This window comes from Indicator indicator, chromosome 26, assembly GCF_027791375.1.
Source record: "Indicator indicator isolate 239-I01 chromosome 26, UM_Iind_1.1, whole genome shotgun sequence".
Lineage (NCBI taxonomy): Eukaryota > Metazoa > Chordata > Aves > Piciformes > Indicatoridae > Indicator > Indicator indicator.
This window is the reverse complement of record NC_072035.1, coordinates 13285252-13308380: the sequence shown is the minus strand read 5'-3', so window position 1 is coordinate 13308380 and position 23129 is coordinate 13285252. Positions and strand designations below refer to the sequence as shown.

The 23129-nt window shown below is 50.8% G+C and overlaps 1 protein-coding gene across 1 annotated transcript in view; it reads left to right on the top strand.

Annotated features, from left to right (window-relative positions):
• The window catches only part of RBM19 (RNA binding motif protein 19), a 70094-nt gene that overhangs the window by 11727 nt on the left and 35238 nt on the right, over nt 1–23129 (top strand). The window contains exons 15-21 of the mRNA XM_054392751.1: nt 271–471; nt 1298–1415; nt 2110–2258; nt 3751–3811; nt 5036–5115; nt 6402–6457; nt 8628–8744. Coding sequence (XP_054248726.1) covers nt 271–471; nt 1298–1415; nt 2110–2258; nt 3751–3811; nt 5036–5115; nt 6402–6457; nt 8628–8744 — 782 coding nt within the window. The remainder of the gene's footprint in view (nt 1–270; nt 472–1297; nt 1416–2109; nt 2259–3750; nt 3812–5035; nt 5116–6401; nt 6458–8627; nt 8745–23129) is intronic.

The window sequence follows — 23129 nt, the reverse complement described above, 5'->3', positions numbered from 1 at the left end:
CAGCAACCCCATGAATGCCCCAGGCTTGGGGCAGAGTGGCTGGAAACTGCCTGGCAGAAAAGGCCCTGGGGGGTGCTGGTTGACAGCAGCTGAACATCAGCCAGCAGTGTGCTCAGGTGGCCAAGAAAGCCAGGGAAGTGGGGGTGCCCCCGTACTTGGCACTGGTGAGGCCACATCTGGAATACTGGGGTCAGTTTTGGGCCCCTCACTCCAAGAGTGGGGTTTGGGGTTTTAAATCCCACCTCCTCTCCCTCCCACCAACCGTGACAGGCCGCAGGGGAGCGGAGCAAAACGGTGATCCTGGTGAAGAACCTCCCGGCCGGCACCAGGGCAGCAGAGCTGGAGGATGTCTTTGGGCAACATGGCAGCCTGGGCAGGGTGCTGCTGCCAGAAGGAGGCATCACTGCCATTGTGGAGTTCCTGGAGCCAGCTGAGGCCAAGCAAGCCTTCACCAGGCTGGCCTACACCAGGGTGAGCATGACGAGAGGTAGGAGCAGCTGCTGTTGCTGCGCTCCCGGCATTGCAGAATGCCAGGTTGGAAGGCACCCCAAGGATCAGCTGGTGCAAAACTTCCTAGGGGATGGTGGAGTTGAAATGAGCTGGCCCAGCACCCTGGCAAGCTGAGTCTTTGAACTGTCCCATGTAGGGAATCCACTGCTTCCCTTGGGAGATGATTCCAATCCAACTCTTGTGGTGGGGAAAGATTTTCTTCTGGAGTCCAGTGGGAATCTCCCCAGCAGTAACTTGTCCCCATCACCCTTTGTCTTTTCCTTGGGACTCCTTCTACAAAGGGAGTCTCTTTCCTCCTGGCAGCCACCCTCTATGCACTGCTCCATGGTAGTAAGGTCTCCCCTAAGCCTTCTCTTCTTAATGTTGGACAAACAAAATCTGTTTTCCTTCAGATGGCAACTCTTCCAGTCCTCTGATCATTCTGGTGGCCCTTCTCTGTCCCTTAGATTTAGGGAGGAGCCTGGGGCATCCTTGTGCAGCAGGATTCTCAAGCTGCAGAAGATGGCTGGAGGGGAGGGGACTGTGCCATCTAGAAAAGCCTCAGTGGCCTGCAGAGGGTTTGTTGCACCTTTTGGCAGCACAGGAATGTGGTACAGAGTAGGCTGTGGTCCTGTGTGAGGCTCTCCTCTGGTGAAAGAGAGTTAAGCCAGCTGAAAAGATTGCTCAGCTTTTCCACTGCTGTCTTCTGTGACAGAGTGAGAGAAATTAAAGCTGAGAGCAGAGCTGCTTCTTCAGGCCTTGCCCTCCACTCCTCATTTCTCTCCTGTAACTTTATTTCCCCCCACAGTTCCATTCTGTGCCATTGTACCTGGAATGGGCTCCAATGGGGGTCTTCATCAGCCCTGCCACTCAGAAAAAAACCCTTGAGGCTCCAGAAAAGGAGGACAAAGCAAGGCTGGTGCCTGGTAAGAACTTTAACTTAGGGCCAGAGGTATCTCTGGTTGTTTCACTGCTCCTTTGTGTGTAAAGCAGCAATGCTGATCCTCCTGCCTCTTTGAGGATGGAACCAACCTCATGAAGTCATCTGCATGTCACCCTGTCTGTGGCTGATGATGTCACACAAGCACTGTGCTTGTTCTTGCCCTCCTCACCCTCTGAACAAGGCATGGGGAAGGAAATGCTGCATGCCACACACAGGTCCAGTTTGGACTGAGCTAACATAGCTCTGGGAGGAGGCTTTTGGTGCAGTCTGGCCTTGGCAGCAGCTGTCAGGAGAGCAGGAGCTGTCCTCTCAGCTGGACCTGACTCTCTGTGCATGTCTGCAGCTGTGTGCTGCGTCCTTGCCTGGGGGTAGCCAGCAAGGTGCAGCCAGAGGAGCAGCACTGGGCAGCAGTGGATGGAGAGGCTGGCTTGCTGGTGACAGGCTGTGAGGGTGCCTGACATACTTCTCTGCTTTGTCTGGGTGATTTCCTACTGCAAGGACATGCCTTTCCCTCCCTAGGTAAAGCCTCTTCTTCCTCTCTGTGCCAGGGCTGTGGGGATATGTTCACATGCTGTGTGCTGAGCTTGCCTCAGTCCATGCCCACCCACAAAGAGCCTGTTCATGCTGCAGGAGTAGCTGGGCTGGTGGGCAATTTGCCTTTGTTAGACCTCATGAAGTTGGGTTCGTTCTTTCTGTTTCAGGTGAAGCACAGGAAGAAGAGGAGGAAGAAGAGGAGGAGGAGGAGGATGAAGAAGAAAGCATTCCTGGGTGTACTTTGTTCATCAAAAACCTGAACTTTGCCACCACAGAAGACACACTGAGGGAGGTGAGTCACAAGGAGGAGAGGGGTCTGTGCTTTGCTAAGATGAAGTGGGAGGGGGTTGAGTGTGTGTGGTTCAGTGCCAGACTGAGGTGCCTGATGGAGTCAAGTCCCAGCTCCCAGCATGGCCTAGAGGAAGGGGCTCCACCCTGCTGCAGAAGGCAAGTGGCAAGCTGTTCTCCACCTGTAGTGCTGAGGATGAAGTGGTGAAGTAGTGGAAGTTCCTTGACTGGGGAGGGACTTTTGTAGTGATGGAACTGAAGGGAATGGATTGGATCTTGAGGAGGGCAGATTTAGACTGGAGATTAGGAAGAAATCTTCCCCAAGGGGGAGGTTGCCCAGGGAGGTTGTGGAGGCCTCCTCCCTGGAGGTGTTCAAGGCCAGGCTGGATGAGGCCTTGAGCAACCTGGGCTAGTTGAGAGGTGTCCCTGCCCATGGCAAGGATGTTGGAGTAGATGATTTCTGAGCTCCCTTCCAACCTAGGCCATTCCATTTTTTCCTTCTGCATTCTACTTGCAGTTTCACAAGCAAATTTAACAGAAGGCTTGCAGCTCCTGCTCCCCTCCAGCTCCTCCTGCATGTCATGTTTTCCAGGGTATCACCAAACTCACCCAGCCCTAGGAGTCCCTACTGGCCTAGGGCATCCATAGTGTTCCTCTGCAGTGTTTCTGAGGAATGCTGGAGGGCCACCAGGATGAGCAGAGGGCTGGAGCTCCTCTCCTATGAGGACAGACTGAAAGAGTTGGGGCTGTTCAGTCTGGAGAAGAGAAGGCTCTGAGGTGACCTTCTTGTGGCCTTCCAGTATCTGAAGGGGGCTGCAAGAAAGCTGGGGAGGGACTTTTTAGGCTATCAGGGAGTGATAGGACTGGGGGGAATGGAATAAAGCTGGAAGTGGGGAGATTCAGGCTGGATGTGAGGAAGAAGTTCTTCCCCATGAGAGTGGTGAGAGCCTGGAATGGGTTGTGCAGGGAGGTGGTTGAGGCCTCATCCCTGGAGGTGTTTGCAGCCAGGCTGGATGAGGCTGTGGCCAGCCTGATGTAGTGTGAGGTGTCCCTGCCCATGGCAGGGGGGTTGGAACTGGCTGATCCTTGTGGCCCCTTCCAACCCTGACTGATTCTGTGATTCATGAGGGGGTCTAGCAGCAGGACAAGGGGGAATGGTTTGAAGCTGAGGGAGAGTGGGTTTAGACTGGATCTCAGGAAGAAGTTCTTCAGTATGAGGATGGTGAGACACTGGAATGGGTTGCCCAGGGAGCAACACTATGATTTCTGGGAACTGATTGCTTTCCAAGTCTGCCTCTGTGTGAGTGTGTACAGAAATACTCCTGCAAGAAAAGCTTCAGCTGCACTTGGCTGCTTGTCAGGTGTGTGCTGCAGGGGGTGGGGGGGGAGGTGAGCCTGCCAGCCTGTGCTCCTGGCTCTGGAGGAGGGCCACGTTGTCACTTGAGTGGCAAGGCTGTGACAAAGGAAACTGAATCACGTGTCCCAACTCCTTGCAGACATTCTCCAAAGTGGGAGCTGTGAAGAGCTGCACAATCTCCAAGAAGAAAGACAAAGCAGGTACTCTCAGTGTTGCTGTTCAATTCCTTCCCTCAGCTGGTTGCTGAGGGCTCAGGTGTGGCATTGCTTTTAGCATGCAGCTGGCTGAGCAGCTCTGTTCTCACTGGGGGGGAAATACTTAATATTGCTAGAAGTGTTCCTTTTTGAGATGTCTGAAAGCAGCAACCAAAAACAGCCCAAGGTTTAGCCTAGAGGGTTAAGCTCCATTGTGGGGTTTGTGGAGATGTGGCCTCCCTTTGAGATTTTTTGAGAGAGAGGAATCAACTCCTTCAGGATGACAGAAGGGGTGGGGCTGGGGGTACAGGATGGCAGGCAGCAGTGCCCCCATGATGGTGAAACCTGCACATGATGAGCATTACCCACAGGAAGGGCTGGGATCTTGGAGGGTGCCTGGCTGAGGACTGTGCTGAGGAGCCTTTGTTTGCCTTCTGCCTGCCTGCTTCCATCCCAGCAGGCTGTGGTGATGAGTGCTGTGCCTGGTGTGTGTTGCCTGTGCTCACTTTCTGGGCTCTTTTGTGGGGAAATGGGAGGGGATTCTGCCCCTCTGCTCTGCTGAGACCCCACCTGCAGTGCTGGGGCCAGCTCTGGAGTCCTCAGCACAGACAGGGACCTGTGAGAGCAGGGCCAGAGGAGGCCACAGCACTGCTGGGAGGGCTGGAAGCCCTCTGCTGTGAGGTCAGGCTGAGAGAGTTGGGCTTGTTCAGCCTGGAGAAGAGAAGGCTCCACAGACACCTTCTGGTGGCCTTTCCGTACTGAAAGAGGCTGATCAGAAAGCTGGGGACAGACTTTTGAGTAGAGCCTGTTGTGGTATGACAAGGGTTGATGATTTGAACTGAGAGAGGGAGATTCAGGCTAGAGAGAAGAAATGTTTTACCCTGAGGGTGGTGAGACAGTGGCCCAGGTTGCCCCAAGAGGTGGTAGATGTCCCATGTATGGAACCAGTCCAGATCAGGTTGTTTGGGACTCTGAGCAACCTGCTCCAGTGGTCACAGCTGGCTTCAGGGGAGTTGGACTAGAGCACAAAAGATTTCTTCCTTCTCTCTAGTCTGATTTTTTTTTTTTTCCCTTTTTAGTTAGTTTCAAACCCATCACTCCTTGTCCTGCCACAATGGGCCCTGCTCAGAAGTTTGTCCCCAGCTTTCTTATCAACCCTTTGCATACTGAAAGGTCTTCTGCTTAACATTGTCACTGCTGGTTTAATGAGTCTCCTTTCTCTTCTGACAGGCACTTTGCTTTCAATGGGCTTTGGATTTGTGGAGTACAAGAAGCCAGAGAGTGCTCAGAAAGCTCTGCGCAGGCTCCAGGTGAGCTGCAGCATTGTCACTCCTGATGCTTTCCAGAGATGTGGGCATCAGGAGTGAAGTTCAAAAGGTAGCTGAGGAGGTCAGTGCCAGGACTTACACTCTGCAGGTGGAGAAGCCTCTAAAATGAGCCCAGCCCTGTGTAAAGGGCCAAGAGAGAGTTTAGTGGTTGTGGTAGATGGGTTGTGGTTGGACCTGGGTGGTCTTAAAGGTCTTTTCCAACCGTAGTGATTCTCCAAGAGCTCCTGCACAAGTGTTTCCTAGCACTGATCCAACATACAAGCAGCAGAGGATGTGCAGTGATTGAAATGTCATGGATTTGTTCTTCCTGGTGCCCTTTGCAGAGGTGACAGAGACCCAGGCCTCCACTCACCCTCAGAACAAACAGTGCTTAGTGCTGCAAAGTTTGGCTTTACTCTCTGTGCCTCTGCCATTGCTTCAGGGGTTCAGCCTCCTGCCTTCTCCATGCCACAGCATGTGTTGTGCTCTGAAGGAATGAATCATCCTCTCTGCTGCTAGGAAAACATCCAAGTGCTTGGTCCATGCTGCTTGGGGGTGGTTGGGCTGGGCAGCTGGAGCCATCCCTTTCTAGGCAGATGGGAAGGAATTACTCTCTGGCGTGTTCAGTGACCACAATCCATGAGTCCCACCTTCAACAGGTGGCCATTTCACATGCCACAGCCTGTGTAGTCCTGGGGTAGATGTGTGCTCTTCATCTTTTGTGAAAGGCTGAGTCTTGGGGAAGAGAGAGAGCAGGGAAATGGGGATTTTGTGGAGAGGATGTGCAGCAGGGCTCCAGGATGCCAGTGTAGTACCCTTGTGTGCTCTCTGCCCTGGCAGGGATGAGTAGGCCAGAAGCTGTTTTCAGTGCTGTAGCACATCCTTTGAGGCACAGGAAGCAAGAGACAGAAGGTTTTGATGGCCAGAAAGACATCCTGGCTCATTCCAGAACAAATAAGAAGACAGTCCTTGCTTTGAAGAGTTTTCAGTCTAGAAATAGAGAAAGCTGTAGCCCAAAGCAGTGAAGTGATTTGTCTTTGCCACTTTAGTGGCAGAGCTGAGGCTGATAGACAGCTAGATCAGGGATGCTGGCTGCTGCTTCCAGTCAAGCTGTCTCCAACCTGATATCAGAAGCTTTTCCTTGCATGAGTGGTGTTCAACAGAGGAAATACTTGGCAGGGACAAGGGGAAGAAAGCCTTGGGAGAGAGCAAGGTGTGCAATGCTGTGCTTATAGCCTGGAAGCCTTTGTGACTTTATTTATCCTGTTGTTGTTTCTTTCAACTTCTAGGGCTGCTCTGTAGATGGCCATAAGCTGGAAGTGAAAATCTCAGAGAGGGCTGTCAGGTAAAGCTTCTGTCTCACCTCTGTGCCCTGCTTACATTTAAGCTGCACTAATGCTTGGTAGCTTCTTCACTTTATACCAAGCAGCTGGTAAGACCTCACCTGGAGTACTGCATCCAGCTCTGGAGCCCTCAACACAGGAAGGACAAGGACCAGATGGAGCAGGTCCAGAGGAGGGCCACAAAAATGATCAGGGGGTTGGAGCAGCTCTGCTATGAGGACAGGCTGAGGGAGCTGGGGGTGTTCAGAGAAGAGAAGGCTCCATGGAGACCTAATAGCAGCCTGCCAGTACCTGAAGGGGGCTACAAGAAGCTTGCAAAGGGACTGTTTACAAAGGCCTGCAGTGATAAGGGGCAGTGGTTTGAAATGAGAGAAGAGGAGATTCAGATTGGATGTTAGGAACAGGTTCTTTACCATGAGGGTGGTGGAACCCTGGAAGAGGTTGCCCAGGCAGGTAGTTGAGGCTTCATCCCTGGAGATATTCAAGGTGAGGCTCCACAAGGCTCTGAGCAAGCTGATCTAGTGGAGGATGTCCCTGCTGACTGCAGGGGGGCTGGACTAGATGACCTTTGGAGGTCCCTTCCAACCCAAACCATTCTATGCTTTTATGATCTCTTCATCCTGAGGGATGGGATCAGAGACGTTCTGACTCCTGAACACCTTTGCTGTGTTTTACTCAGAGCCAACCCTGAAAGAGGAAATGCTGACTAGCTGATGGTGGAGGTGTTTGTCACTAAGTGATGTAGTTCCAGATAAAATCCTGAACCAGCATGTAGTGATGGGACCCCAAAAAGGAGCCCAAACTCAGAACCAGGTACCTGGCTCCACGCTGCAGGAAAAGGCTCCTCTAAAACTTCTCTCTTGGTGACATTTTGGTCAGCCCTGCAAAAATCATAGAATCAGTCAGGGTTGGAAGGGACCACAAGGATCAGCCAGTTTCAACCCCCCTGCCATGGGCAGGGACACCTCACACTACAGCAGGCTGGCCAGAGCCAGCTGAGAGGCCAAGTTCCAGCAGGTGCAAAGAGTTTTTGAGGACAAATAGTGTCTGTGTAATGAAATCTTTTCCTCTGGTTCATCAAGGAGCACAGTTCTGCTACCCATTCTGATCAACTCAAGACAAACACACGTTTCTTTTGTGCTTATAAAAAACCACCTCTGGGTTTAGCTTTTGTTTGAGCAGTCAGGTACAGAGCAGATGGTTGGAGATGGTTACTTGTGGATGATGTCACTTGGAGCTGGAGTCCTGCTTCTCAGTTTTTATTCAGTACAGAGTTAAAAATTAATGCAGAGATTTGAAGGTGGATGTTGGCACCTAAAAACTGTCCTCTAGATACCTGCAGACCCTAGGGGAGGGAGTAAATTCTGCTGACAATTGCATGGACAAGATTTGATACCAGAACCAAAGTTGGTGACAAATATGAACCCAGGCTTGCTGCCTGAGCTCAACTTTGGTTTTCAGGTGTGTGGTTTGATTCATTCCTGCTCAGTGTGCTGTAGGATATTTCTGCTGGCATCAGTAAGATGCCAACAAGGATGTCAGTGTGAGCTAGCTGGCTGGTTTGGCTGTGTTCCTAATTTTGAAGGAGCCTGAATGTGATGGGTTCTTCTCCCCCTCTACTCTGCCCTAGTGAGGCCACAGCTGGAGTATTTTGTCTAGTTCTGGGCTCCCCAGTCCAAGAGAGACAAGGAGCTACTGGAGAGAGTCCAGCAGAGGCTATGGATATGCTGAGGGGGCCTGGAGCATCTCTCTGAGGAGGAAAGGATGAGAGTCCTGAGGCTGTTTAGTCTGGAGAAGAGCAGCTTGAGGGAGGCATCTACTCAATGCTCAGCAAGAGCTAAAGGGTGGGGGGCAAAGGGATGGGTCCAGACTCTTGTCAGTGGCACCCCATGACAGAACAAGGGACAACAGGCACAAGCTGGAGCCCAGGAGGTTCCAACTGAACAGGAGGAGAAAATTCTTTGGTGCTGGAGGCTGCCCAGAGAGGTTGTGGAGTCTTCTTCTCTGGAGAGATTCCAAAGCCACCTGGACATTGTGATGGTGGACAAGCTGCTGCGGGTGCCCCCTGATCTCCAGAGGTCCCTTCCAACCCTCCCCATGCTGAGATTCTGTGTTCCTGTGGTGTTTTGCTGCACAATGATCCTTACTTGCCTTTTCCTGTGACTTCCCCAGGCCTGCTGTGAAATCAGCCCGAAAGAAGCAAACCCTCAAGAAGCAGAAGACTTCCAAGATCTTGGTCCGAAACATCCCATTCCAGGCCACTGTCAGGGAGATCAGGGAACTCTTCAGGTAGGACAGAGCTTGCTGTTGGCTCTGTGGAGTGCTCTGGGGTGGTTTGGATACACACAGGGTTTTGCTCTCAGATTGTGACTGGGATGAGGTTTGCTTTCTCTGAGCAAAAAAAAAGAAGCCTTTGAGTGCCTGTAAAATTCTGAGTGCCTGAGTGCCTGTAAAATTCTGAGTGCCTGAGTGCCTGTAAAATTCTGAGTGCCTGAGTGCCTGTAAAATTCTGAGTGCCTGAGTGCCTGTAAAATTCTGAGTGCCTGTAAAATTCTGAGTGCCTGTAAAATTCTGAGTGCCTGTAAAATTCTGAGTGCCTGTAAAATTCTGAGTGCCTGTAAAATTCTGAGTGCCTGTAAAATTCTGAGTGCCTGTAAAATTCTGAGTGCCTGTAAAATTCTGAGTGCCTGTAAAATTCTGAGTGCCTGTAAAATTCTGAGTGCCTGTAAAATTCTGAGTGCCTGTAAAATTCTGAGTGCCTGTAAAATTCTGAGTGCCTGTAAAATTCTGAGTGCCTGTAAAATTCTGAGTGCCTGTAAAATTCTGAGTGCCTGTAAAATTCTGAGTGCCTGTAAAATTCTGAGTGCCTGTAAAATTCTGAGTGCCTGTAAAATTCTGAGTGCCTGTAAAATTCTGAGTGCCTGTAAAATTCTGAGTGCCTGTAAAATTCTGAGTGCCTGTAAAATTCTGAGTGCCTGTAAAATTCTGAGTGCCTGTAAAATTCTGAGTGCCTGTAAAATTCTGAGTGCCTGTAAAATTCTGAGTGCCTGTAAAATTCTGAGTGCCTGTAAAATTCTGAGTGCCTGTAAAATTCTGAGTGCCTGTAAAATTCTGAGTGCCTGTAAAATTCTGAGTGCCTGTAAAATTCTGAGTGCCTGTAAAATTCTGAGTGCCTGTAAAATTCTGAGTGCCTGTAAAATTCTGAGTGCCTGTAAAATTCTGAGTGCCTGTAAAATTCTGAGTGCCTGTAAAATTCTGAGTGCCTGTAAAATTCTGAGTGCCTGTAAAATTCTGAGTGCCTGTAAAATTCTGAGTGCCTGTAAAATTCTGAGTGCCTGTAAAATTCTGAGTGCCTGTAAAATTCTGAGTGCCTGTAAAATTCTGAGTGCCTGTAAAATTCTGAGTGCCTGTAAAATTCTGAGTGCCTGTAAAATTCTGAGTGCCTGTAAAATTCTGAGTGCCTGTAAAATTCTGAGTGCCTGTAAAATTCTGAGTGCCTGTAAAATTCTGAGTGCCTGTAAAATTCTGAGTGCCTGTAAAATTCTGAGTGCCTGTAAAATTCTGAGTGCCTGTAAAATTCTGAGTGCCTGTAAAATTCTGAGTGCCTGTAAAATTCTGAGTGCCTGTAAAATTCTGAGTGCCTGTAAAATTCTGAGTGCCTGTAAAATTCTGAGTGCCTGTAAAATTCTGAGTGCCTGTAAAATTCTGAGTGCCTGTAAAATTCTGAGTGCCTGTAAAATTCTGAGTGCCTGTAAAATTCTGAGTGCCTGTAAAATTCTGAGTGCCTGTAAAATTCTGAGTGCCTGTAAAATTCTGAGTGCCTGTAAAATTCTGAGTGCCTGTAAAATTCTGAGTGCCTGTAAAATTCTGAGTGCCTGTAAAATTCTGAGTGCCTGTAAAATTCTGAGTGCCTGTAAAATTCTGAGTGCCTGAGTGCCTGTAAAATTCTGAGTGCCCGAGAGAGCAGTTCTGCTGGTGAGACAGGCATGACACAAGCCAGCATGTTGGCTGGAGCTGCTGTGAGCTGTCAGACCTGGTGGCCCATCACTCTGCAGCAGACATCTGTGGGGCTTGGAGATCTCCCTGCCTGCCGAGTCAGTGACACAGCCTTGGATGGTTGGGTTTTTTTTTGTCCCTCTTGCCTGAAGGACATCCAGCAGCATTCCTGATGCTCAGCACACCTGCAGACAGCTGCTGGGGAAGTTTTTAGCTGGGACTTGGCTCCCTCCTCCATCTGTCTCATGTAGCTCCCTCCCAGCATGGAGGGAACACTTCAAGTCTTGCTTTCCCTTCCACCAGTGATTCACTGCACTGCCTCAGTGCCTCACTGCCTCACCTTGCTGGGGGGTTGGCAGCCCTGTGGCTGTAAGGATGCAGGAGTGTGCTGCCTGTAATCACCTCCCTGGCAAGGAAACACCTTGCCACTTGAGTGAGACCTGCCTGGGATATTGCTGGGAGCTGAGCAGGGATCTGGAGATCCCAGCCTGCACTCCCCTGCACGCTGGCTGACCTCTGGTTGCTTTGTGTCCGCAGCTTTTGTTGTGCAGGGACTGTTTGAGCCTTGTCATGCACCCCACAAAAGAGGTGAAACTTGGTGACATTCAGCATGCAGCATCTTCTCTGCTCCCAGGATGAGAATCTTTTGCTCCTTGACCCACACCACAGTCCCTTGCAGAAGGAATTGGGAGAGTTGGGGCTCATCTCTGCTTGTCTTCTTTTCCCATCTGCAAAGTCAGGGTGCTAGCTCACAGCTGTGGAGCATGGTGAAAGGACTGTGTGAGGGAGGTGGCTTTTCTGTGTGGATCCAGCAGCAGGCAGCCACCTTGTTTGGTCATGGCTGTGGCATTTCCTACCAAAGGGAGTGAGTTCAGGAATCGCTTCACCTTTTGAAACCTCCCAGACCATGCAGTGGAAACTGCCTTGTGAGGGGCCATGGGACAGTGACTGGGTATGGGGGAGGTGACACATTTCCCTCTGTACAGTGAGTTCCACCTGCTTTAGTAGTGTGTGATCTTCTCCTGCCTTGATCACAGGTAAGGACAATGGTTCTCACCTGCTTGTTTCCTTGTAAGGTGCTGAGGGAAGCTGGATGTTGCCACAGAGTTTTGGGGTGAGCTCTGGAGATTTAACACAGCCCCATGACTTGGCTCTTGGATCCATGTTGCTGGAGTGCTGATGGAAGGCACAATAGAAAGATGCCTGTAGAACAGCAAAAGGTTTTTCTTGCTTGAGCTGTGCAGCTTGGTGGCTTTTGCCACCTCTGCTCTGCCTTGGTGAGACCACATCTGGTGTGTTGTGTCCAGGTCTGGGCTCCCCAGTTTAAGAGGAACAGGGAGCTGCTGGAGAGTGTTCAGTGGAGGTTCCTATGATGAAGGGACTGAAACATCTGTCTGATGAGGAAAGGCTGAGAGACCTGGGGCTGTTTAGTCTGGAGAAGACTGAGAGGAGATATTGTGAATGCTTTACAAACACCTGAAGGGTAGGGCTCAAGAAGAAGGGGCCAGGCTCTTTTTAGTGGTGTCCTGTAATAGGGCAAGGGGCACTGAGTGCCAACTGGAACACAGAAGTTCCACCTCAACATCAGGAGAAACTTCCTTCCTGTAAGGTGACAGAGCCCTGGAGCAGGCTGCCCAGAGAGGTTGTGGAGTCTCCTTTTGTGGAGACTTTCAAGACCCATCTGAATGCATTCCTGTATGACCTGCTCTAGGTGACCCTGCTTTGGCAGTGGGGTTGGACTCCACCTCCAGAGCTCCCTTCCAACCCCTACCATTCTCTGATTCAGTGATTACCCTATGGAAACAGTGCAGAACCTCTGCACTTCCAAGTCCTTGTGCTGCTTTCTTAGCACCTGGGATGCTGCTAATGCAAACCCCACCCTGTGTGGCCACAGAGGTGACCTTCCTAAAGCTGGAGCAAACAAACCCGGGGCATCTATTTCACCTCCTAGGGCCCTGGGTTAAGTTCAAGGAGCTGGGAGACACATCTGTCACAAGGGTAGACAAACCCAGCAGAGACTGGAGGGGGGTTTGGTGTGGTTCTTCTCCTCTCCTGTCTTGTCTGGCACCTCAGAGCCGTGCAGAGGAGCAGCCTGAGGAACGCTGCCAGGAAGGCGCCGACAGCCAGGTGTGAGCAGCTGTGTCATTTCCCCAGGATGCTCAGAGATGTGGGGTTTAGTCTCAAAACAAAAGCCAAAGGCTTGCAGGAGTTGAGGAGTGGGCCACCCACAGTCCTCCCTCCACCCCTGCCAGCCCTGCTTCCCTTCAGAGCAGCTCAAAGCAGGCATGAGAGAGCGCTGCTGAACGCTTCGTGCTCCAAGATTGCCTCTTGGGGCTTTTTGGTGCCCTTTTAAGTCAGATGCCTCTGCTCTGGAGCTTTTAGCTCTTCCTGCATTTAGGAACCTGTCTGATTGGTATTTTGTTCCTTATTTCTTGGCAATGATGAGCAGTGGGATGGCAGGGCTGCAGGGGGCACTCTTAGCCTGGCCAGAAGAGCCTCGCTGGGGACCTCCAGGCTGGGAACTGCCAACTTAGGCACAAGCAAGGGACCAGCAGCCTGGGGACCACCAGGTATTGCCATGCAGGGCAGCAGTGGGAGGCTGTGCAGGGCAAACATCTTCTCTATTGCTGCTTCATGTGCTCAAAAAGCACTTTTCAGCCCTGCAGTGAGGTTAGCTCCCAACCTACATCCTCCTGTGCTTGTTTTTTTTCTTTCCTCAATTGTCTGGGCAGGAGAAAAATGAAGAAATTAAATACAGACCCAGGGAGAGCATAGATCTGTGTGTGTGTGTGTGTGTCAGGGTGTGTGCTACCTCAGACTGCCACAGCTCTGTTAGTGTGTGTAGAGAATCATAGCACTGGAAAAGCTCTTTAAGATCCTCAGGTCCAACCTTGTTTCTCTTGTCTTTCATACTTCAGATGTGGATGTTCTCAGGCCAGGCTGTGATGCACTAATGAAGGCTCCTCCTCCACTGGAGCCCCTGCAGTTCAAAGGCCTGTTTGCTCCCACTGAGTGAGATCATAAGAGTCATTAGGGTTGGGAAAGACCTTCAAGGTTGAGTCCAACCATTAAGCTAACACTGCCAAGTCTGCCACTTCCCCATGTCCCTCAGCACCACATCTCCACAGCTTTTCAGTCCCTTCATGGATGGGGACTCCACCACTGCTCTGGGCAAGTCTGGCCCAGGGCTTGACATCCCTTTCAGGGAAGAAATTTTTCCTAATGTCCAATTTAAACCTCCCCTGCTGCAACTTGAGGCTGTTTCCTCTCATCCTATCACTTGTTACTTAGGACAAGAGACCAACCCCCACCTGGCTCTAACCTCTTTCCAGGGAGTTGTAGAGAGCAGTGAGGTCTCTCCTCAGCCTCCTCTTCTCCAGACTAAACCCACCCCAGTTCCCTGCTCCTCCCCAGACCCTTCACCAGCTTCATTGCCCTTCTCTAGACACACTCCAGCACCTCAGTGTCCTTCTTGTGGCAAGGGGACATTACCCCAGACAAATAAATGTTTCCAAATTGATCTCTCTATATTCCCCATAACAAATATTTCCATGGTTAGAGCTTGGTCAAGCAGCTGCATCTTCTTTTTCTAAATGGGCCAGGAGTAGCTGTTGCTGCTTCTGGTTATTGCAGAGATGGGACTCTGGAACAGCAAAAGAAGGGAGTTGAGTGTGCTGAACACTGGATTTTGGAGGTGGTTGTCCCTGTGCTGCTCAGCACTGGCAGTTCAGCACATCCTGGTTATCTTTATGCTCTCTAATATTCATTTGCCTTTCCCTGGAGCTGTTCAAGGTCAGGTTGGATGAGGCCTTGGGCAACCAGTTCTAGTTGGGAGGTGTCCCTGCCCATGGCAGGGAGGTTGGAGTAGATGATCTCTGAGGTCCCTTCCAGCTTAAGCCATTCTGTGATTCTTTATGGATCCATAGCTTAGCTTCTTAGACTTGCCTTGCACCACTGTTGATGTTCTTCTAGCAGCTGAAGTCATCCTGTGGTTCTCTTGCATGTGCCTTCCTTTGCTCTTGCCTGTCCCCTGCTGCCTTGAAGGATTGGTGTAAACCATGGAGAAAGGCTGTGCCACCCTCCAGGCTAGACCTTGCTGGGCTTTGGAAGTGCTTCTGATCCTGATTGGGAGCAGCAGCAGGTTTTGGGAGCTGTGTTCCTCAGGAGATTCCTCCTGCCTGTCTCCAGCAGCAAGGTGGAGGAAGGAGACCTTGGGAAAGGTCTGTGGGTGGGTGTCCTCAAACTGGTTTTCCCCCAAGCTCCTAGTTTGCAGGAGACTGACAGCAAATGTGTTTCTTTCAAGGTGGAGTTGGTTGGAGTTGTAATTCTGGGGCTGGAGAAGGGAGGTGCTTAGTTCTGTCTGCAGTCATGAGTGCTCTGGTTAACAGATGAAGTCCTTCACCTTGTGGCAGGGCTCCAGGAGCCTTAGGTGCTTCCACAGCAGACCTGATGGGCTTTGATGCTGCTTCAGAGTGTGTCCTGCTGTCTTCTCCTGGAAATGTTGACCTCTCTTGCATTTTTGTTTTGGGATAATGATGATTTTTCAGACCCAAGAGGTGGAGTTTACTTCAGAGGGAGAAATGCTGTTCAGTATTCGGGGCTGGGTGTGAAGATTTAGCTTTTGGGGGTGTGTTGCTTCCCCTCTCCATCCCCCATTTTTGTTCTTTATTAGATTCTACTCTTACCTTTACTCCCTGCAAAGATAACAAAAGACAAATGGGCCTTTGGTTCTCTCCATCCTGGTTAGGTGAGGAGAGACAAAGGGGTTGATATCCCATGAAGGCTGTTAATTTTTTCTGCCAGATTGGGAGGCTTTTTTTTTTTTTCTTCTCCAAAGAGGATTCTAGATGTGGCCAGCTGAATGGGAGAGCTGTGAACAGCCACATTTTCAAAGATTGGAGCTCTGGCAATTTGGGAAAATGAGGCTCCTTTCAAGCCTATCACTTCAGATCCATGCAGCCTGCAGTGGAAGTTTCAATTCCCTGTTTGTTTCAGAGCTTCCTTTTCTGTCCTCCTTCACTCAATCTCCACCAAGCTTCAGCAATAGTAAAAATTGAGCTGGTTTGCAGTTGGTTTAGAACCATAGAATTGTTTCAGTTGGAGGAGACCTAAGATCATCAAGTCCAACCACCACCCCAACACCACCATGGCCATCAAACCCTGTCCTAAAGTGCCATGGCCACAGCTTTCTTCAACACCCCCAGGGATGGGGACTCCACCACCTCCCTGGGCAGCCTCTTCCAATCCCTGACCACTCTTGCAGCAAAGAAATATTTCCTCATCTCCAACCTAAACCTCCCCTGGCACAATTTCAGGCCATTTCCTCTCCTTCTCCCACCTGCTACTAGGGAGAAGAGACCAACCCCCACCTCACTGCAACCTCCTTGCAGGGAATTGTAGAGAGCAATGAGGCCTCTCCTCAGCCTTCTTCTCTCCAGACTAAACCACCCCAGTTCCCTCAGCTCCTCAGAAGCCCTCTTCTCCAGACCCTTTACCACCTTCATTGCCCTGCTCTAGACACTCTCCAGCATCTCAATGTCCATCTTGCAGTGAATGGCCCAAAACTCAACCCAGTATTTGAGGTGTGGCCTCACCAAGTGCCAAGTACAGGGGGCAATTGCTGCCTTGGTTCTGCTGGCCACACTATTCTTGGTCCCTGCCAGGTTGCTGGTGGCCTTCTTGGCCACCTGAGCACACTGCTGGCTGATGTTCAGCTGCTGTCACTCAGCACCCCCAGGTCCTTTCCTGCTGGGCAGTTTCCAGCCGCTCTGCCCCAAGCCTGGAGCATTCATGAGGTTGTTATGACCCAGGTGCAAGACCCAGCACTTGGCTTTGTTAAACCTCATCCCCTTGACCTCAGCTCATTGATCTCTCTGCAGAGCCTTCCTACCTTCAAGCAGATCAACACTGCCACCCAGTTTAGTGTCCTGTGTTAACTTACTGAGGGTGCAGAATGTTTCAAGGAGTTATGTCTTTTCTTCTCCCCAAAGGGAGAATGATTAGACATAGAAAAAGGCTTCTTGGGAGATTTCTACCCAGTCAAATCCAACTTGAGGGGTAGATACAGTTGAGAGTCTGCCTGGAGTTGGCCTAAGTGATGCTAGTTCCACCACAGGGTGCAGTTATTAGAGCTGTATCTCAAGTAGCACGTTTTAGGGCTGGCATTGTTTCCTCTCTTTGCAAAATATGCAGAATCATAGGATGGGTTGGGTTGGAAGGGACCTTTAGGGGTCACCTAGTCCGACCCCCCTGCAGTAAGGACATCCCCAACTTGATCATATCTGAGAACTTACCTTTGGGGTCTGTTATCTATAAAGAAGAGACACTTCCAGCCCTCCCCTGCCCAGTGGTTGTGGTAGACACCCTCAAAATTCAGAGCTGAGGTCAGGTGCTAGCACAGAGTGTTTTATTGGAAGGTCTTTTCCTGCCCATCTGGCCACCCCTTGCCTTCTCAGCTGTCAGAACCACAATCAAACACATGCATGAAGCTGTGAAATCACAAAGTTACTGTCAGCTGAGTGACTGGACTTGAGTTTGACTCTTGAAGCAGCTGGAAAAGCACAGAGCAGGTTCTTTGGTGCACTTCTCAGAATCACAGAGTTGCAGGGGTTGGAAGGGACCTCTGTAGATCAAGTCCAACCCCCCGCTGCCAAGGCAGGTTCACCTAGAGCAGGCTGCACAGGATGGTGTCCCAGGTGGGTTTTGAATGTCTCCAGAGATTGGAAACTCCACTACCTCTCTGGGCAGCCTGTTCCAGCACTCCACCATCCTCAAAGTAAAGCAGTTCCTCCTCATAGAATCAGTCAGGGTTGGAAGGGACCACAAGGATCAGCCAGTTCCAACCCCCCTGCCATGGGCAGGGACACCTCACACTACATCAGGCTGGCCACAGCCTCATCCAGCCTGGCTGCAAACATGTTTAGAAGGACCTTCTGATGGTCAAGTTTGTGCCACTTCCCTCTTGTCCTGTCACTGAAAAAAGCCTGGCCCCATCCTCCTGCCCACCTACCCTTGGAAGTATTGATCAGCATCGAGGAGCTCTCCCTCTCACTCTGCTCTTTTCCAGACTGAGAGCCCAAATCCTCTCAGTCTTTCCTCATAAGGGAGATGTTGCAGCCCCCTCAGCATCGTTGCAGCCCCCTCTCTGGGGGTACTGGTTGACAGTAGGCTGAACAGGAGCCAGCAGTGTGCCCAGGTGGCCAAGAGAGCCAATGGCATCCTGGCCTGCATCAGGCAGAGTGTGGCCAGCAGGAGCAGGGAGGTCATTGTACCCCTGTACACAGCACTGGTTAGGCCACACCTTGAGTCCTGTGTCCAGTTCTGGGCCCCTCAGTTTAGGAAAGATGTTGAATTGCTGGAGCATGTCCAGAGAAGGGCAACGAGGCTGGGGAGAGGCCTTGAGCACAGCCCTATGAGGAGAGGCTGAGGGAGCTGGGACTGTTTAGCCTGGAGAAGAGGAGGCTCAGGGCAGACCTCATTGCTGTCTACAACTACCTGAAGGGAGGTTGTAGCCAGGTGGGGGTTGGTCTCTTCTCCCAGGCAACCAGCACCAGAACAAGAGGACACAGTCTCAAGCTGCGCCAGGGGAGGTCTAGGCTGGAGGTGAGGAGAAAGTTCTTCACAGAGAGAGTGGTTGGCCATTGGAATGTGCTGCCCAGGGAGGTGGTGGAGTCACCATCCCTGGAGGTGTTCAAGAGGGGATTGGACGTGGCACTTGGTGCCATGGTTTAGATAGTCATGAGGTGTAGGGTGACAGGTTGGACTCGATGATCCTTGAGGTCTCTTCCAACCTTCTTGATTCTATGATTTTCTAGCAAGGTCCTGCCCTTCTTGAACTGGGGAGCCCAGCACTGGAGCCACCACTCCAGATGAGGCCTCAGCAGGGCAGAGGAGAGGGGGAGAAGAACCTCCCTCAACCTGCTGGCCACACTTCTTGCTACAGCCCAGGATGCCATTGGCCTTGTTGGCCACAAGGGCTTGTTGCTAGCTCATGGCCATCCTGCTGTCCACCAGCACTCCTAGATCTTTTCCCCAGAGCTGCTCTCCTGTCTATATTCTGACTTTGCTAGGAAGTAAACCAAACCCTGCTGCCTGTGGAGACCTTGGGGGCTGGGGTGTCTCTTTTAATTTTACCTCCTTTGCTGACTCTTTCCCTTCACCTTGACAAAGACCTTTATTGCATCTGGCAAAACCAAGTGCTCAGGAGAAAACAGATCTCTTCCCTCTGCTGGAGGGGAAAAGTGGAGACAACCAATGGGACAAGGCTTTTGGTGTCATGTCTCTTCTAGAAGAAAGGAGAGGGGTGAAAAAAAAACCAGCCCACATCTCTGCAGAAGGATCCAGGAAATAAACTGGGAGAGGTTTTTGGTTTTTTTTTTTGTTTTTTTTTTAATTTTTGTATTTTTTTTTTTAAAGGCAATCTTTATGAAGTTAATTTTCTAAGATGATGCCTTTCACTTCTTCTGACCTATTATAATAAAGTGTAGTTATCAGAATGGGCTTTTTCATTTCCCATTATAAAGGACAGGGTGGTATAATGAATCCATCTGCCAGACATGCTTGCTGTTCACACCTCTCTCCCAGTAATGGAGTCTACAGGAGTGAAGGCAATTTCTTCTTCCCCCTGTAACACTGCCCTGGTGAAGCTGTGGAAATCTCTGCTGCTGAAAGGCAGAGGAGAGGGAACAACAGCAACAACAACAAAAAAAAATAGTCCCTTCACAAACCATGTGAGTTTGTTAAGCAAGTGCTGGGCAGGATCAATTAGAATGTACATTACAAACAGCCCTAGGATGCAGCATCACTTGTCTGGCATCAAATTGTTCTCCCAAGTGATGCTTTTGCTTTTAAAACCCCCTAGGATTTCTGCTAGAACTGTTTCAAAATCAGCCTGAGGAATGGGAGCAAAGAGCCAAGAGCTTCACAGCCCTGGGTCTGTTGGAGATGTTTTCCAGGAAATGCTCCTGTCCCAGCAGCTGGAGTATCACAGAGGTTGGAAGGGACCTCCAGAGATCCTCAGCTCCAACCCCCCTGCCAGAGCAGCATCACTTAGGGTAGTCTGCACAGGAATGCAGCCAGGTGGGGTTGGAAAGTCTCCAGAGCAGGAGACTCCACAACCCCCCTGGGCAGCCTGTTCCAGGGCTCTGTCACCCTCACTGGAAAGAAGTTTCTCCTCATGTTGAGCTGAAATCTTCTCTGTTCAAGTTTGAACCCATTGTTCCTTGTCTTATCACTGTGCACCACCCAAAAGAGCCTGGCCCCCTCCCCTTGACACCCACCCCTCAGATATTGATAGACATTGATCAGATCCCCCTCTCAGTCTTCTCTTCTGAAGTAATGCAGCTCCCTGCAGCACCCAGAGCCCCACAGCCACACTGTGTCCAGTGAGAGATGGGAATGTGAAGCTGCAGTGTCCATGGTTCCCTGGGCAGTTGGGATGCTTTACCCAGCACAGAGCCACTTCTCCTGGGCTGCAGACCAACATAATAGCCACGAGATGATACCAACCATGAGGCCTTGAGCAACCTGGTCTGGTGGGAGATGTCCCCACCCATGGCAGGAGGTTGGAAGTAGATGATCTTCAAGGTCCCTTCCAACCTAAACCATTCTGTGAATCCACGTCCTGAGCAGCCTTTCCCCTCTCAGCTGGAGATTGTCCCAGTTAGAAGGTTTTCTTCATCTGACTCCACCAAAAATAAGCCACTGCTTAAATTTGTTCTCCCCCTAGCAGTTAGATGGATTTGGAGTGATCTGCAGAAGTCACAGCAACACCTCTTGATGGTGTAAGGGTCTGCTAGGGGTAGGGCAGGGGCTGCACAACTGCTGCCAGAGGAGGTGAAGCTGTTGGGTGGGATGCTGGGGAGAAGCTCTAGGAGCTGCTGAGCCTGTGCTGGAGGTCTGCTCTGGAGGTGGTGAGATCAGCTCAGTGATGCTCTTGCCTGTTCCTTCTGCCATCCCACTGCATCATCATAGAATGCCCTGGGTTGGAAGGGTCCTTAGAGATCTCCTCCAACCTTCCTGCCATGGGCAGGGATGCCTCTCAACTACACATCCTAGGTCAGGTGTCTCCTTCTGGTTGAATCAGTTCCTTAGCTCCTCAGTGGGAGTGTGTCCTGCACACAAGTGACCAACCAAGTGCAGATCTCCCTCCCTGCAGAGAGTGCAGAATGCATTGCCAGCACAACTGTAATTCACAGGGCTGGAAAACTTCTGCTTTTAGCCCTTTACAACTAAAACAAAATTCAGCTGACACAGCTCAGATACTGAGACTGATATCTGAGGGGCAGGGGGACGTGGGGCAGAGTTGGGGGATGCTCAGGCAGTGTGTAGGCTGGGCTGTAGTACTGATGGAAGGATGGGGAGCAGGTCATCAGCCCTTCCTTGTGGTGGAAACCATCCTCTTCATCTGGCTTGTGTCCATGGGTGCTGTGGGTTTGAGTCATTTTATCATGATGGGTCCATTGTTCAATTGATAGGTCAAGAGGAAATGGTCTTAAGTTGTACCAAGGGAGGTTTAGGTTGGAGAGGAAGAAAAATTTCTGTGCTGCAAGAGTGGTCAGGGATTGGAACAGGCTGCCCAGAGAGCTGGTGGAGTCCCCATCCCTGGAGGTGTTCAAAACGTGTGGCCATGGCACTTGGGGACATGGCTTAATGGCCATGGTGGTGTTGGGTTGATGATTGGACTTGATGATCTTAGAGCTGTTTTCCAACCTTTATGATCCTGTGTTCCCCAGCAAACAAAGGTGGTTTAAAATGTGACCCATCCCTCGAGATCTCCATAGACATCCTCAAGTTCCTGCTCCAGGCCTCCACTGAGGTTGCAGGCCCTCAGTGGTGTGGTGGTCTGCATCTGAGCACATGTGGAGGTGCACATATGTGCTCTGGGTGTCTTCAGCCAACAGCACTTCTGCTCTGTTTTGCTCCCATCTCCAGGGAGGGTGATGCCTGATTCCCATTTCAAAGGTGGCTTCCTCAAAGTGTGGTGCACTGCAGGGCTGGGAGCCCTGGAAGCAGCACCAGCAAGGTGCTTCAAGGCCACCTCCTCAGGAGGTGGAGGCAGGAGAGGATGTGGAGCTTTGGGTTGATGCTGGCTTTCAGCTTCCTGATTAGAATGCAAGGGGTGCTGAGTGAGGAGGAGCCTGTCTGGCACAGGGGTGCTGCAGGACACTGCTGTGGGTTGAAGTCTGCCCTCCCAGTGCAGCTCTGCCCCAAGTTAATTTGAAGGCACTGGCAAAAATGCATCTTTCTTTTCTTTGGTGTGGTTAGGAGCCTGCTTGGTTGATTGTTCCCTGTGTGCTGTCTGAGGAGCTCTGCCCTCCTCCTGGCTTTCAGTGGTTTGTTTGGGTTTGCAAGTAGAAGATGAAGTTTCTTTACCATTGTACTTCCTCCTGCTCTGCAGCATCTCCTCCCTGCAGCCTTCCAGCAGCCTCCAGGGCTGGTGTTTGCAGCAGGTCCTGGCTGCAGTGCTGTGATGTTGGGTCAGTGTGGGTCTCCTCTGTGATCCCACCTCATAACTTGTCTCTCCTCCCACCCCTGGTTTTTGTTTTCACACCATTCTCCCCCTTTGCTGGGGGAAGATCTAAATCTCCCCCTTAGGCTGAACCCTGGACCATCCCCTGCCATCCACTCTTCTGACAGCTTTAGATTGTGTGTGACCTTCTTCTCCTCCAGAGCTCACCCTGGGGACAGCCTTACAGCCCAGCTCAGCACAGCACAGGGGATTTAGTGATCCTCACATCCTCCTGTGTCCAAATTGCAGTGCCTGGAGCTGAGCACAGGGAAGTGCAGGCTGAAGGTGCTTTCCTGGGCAGCAACTTCTAGGTCTGTGCTCCAGCCTCATGAGCTGAGAGCTGCAGTTGGGGGTGCAGGCATCTGGCAGGCTGGTTTATTTCTTTTTGTTATCTCAAAAAGCATAAATTCAACCTTGTTTCTTTAGGTCCTTCTTTAAGCTTTTTCCTTCTGTGCTGGAAACCCAAACACAGCAAGGCTGGGTTGGTATTCAGAGACCAGAGATGTAACTGGCCATGATAATTTGACCATCTAAAATGAGCCATGGGGAGGGGGGAGGAGTGCAGAAGAGGTTTTTCAGCTCTGTTTTTTTTTTTTTTTTTTCAGTTTGGATCATAAAAGGTGTTTAACATAGATAAGGAAATGTTTCATTCTGGGTTATCTTGGCAGGGTTGCTTTAAAAGGTGGAACTTCCTAAAAGCAGAAGGAAGATTTTGCAGCCCATCTTTTCCCCTGTCTTGAATATTCATTGCAATACTTGACTTTCATGAGTTGGTTTTCTCCTCCCCTCTTCTGTACTTCACATACTCCATACCCACAGGTCCTCTTCTCTGCTTGGCCAAAGCCTCTGCTGAGGACTTTTCAGCTGCCTGCCTTTCTGCAGTCCAGCTGTCCAGAGCAAATGAAGGGAATGGGTCAAGAAGTGGCTGGAGGGCTGGGCCCAGAGAGTGGTGGTGAACGGTGCCACTGCCAGCTGGCAGCCAGGCACTAGTGGTGTCCCCCAGGGAGCAGTGCTGGGCCCCATCCTGGTCAATATCTTTATTGATGATGTAGGTGAAGGAATTGAGTCCCTCATCAGTAAGTTTGCAGATGACACCAAGTTAGGAGCAGGAGTTGATCTGTTGGAGGGTAGCAGGCCCTGCAGAGGAACCTGGCCAGGCTGGCTGGGAG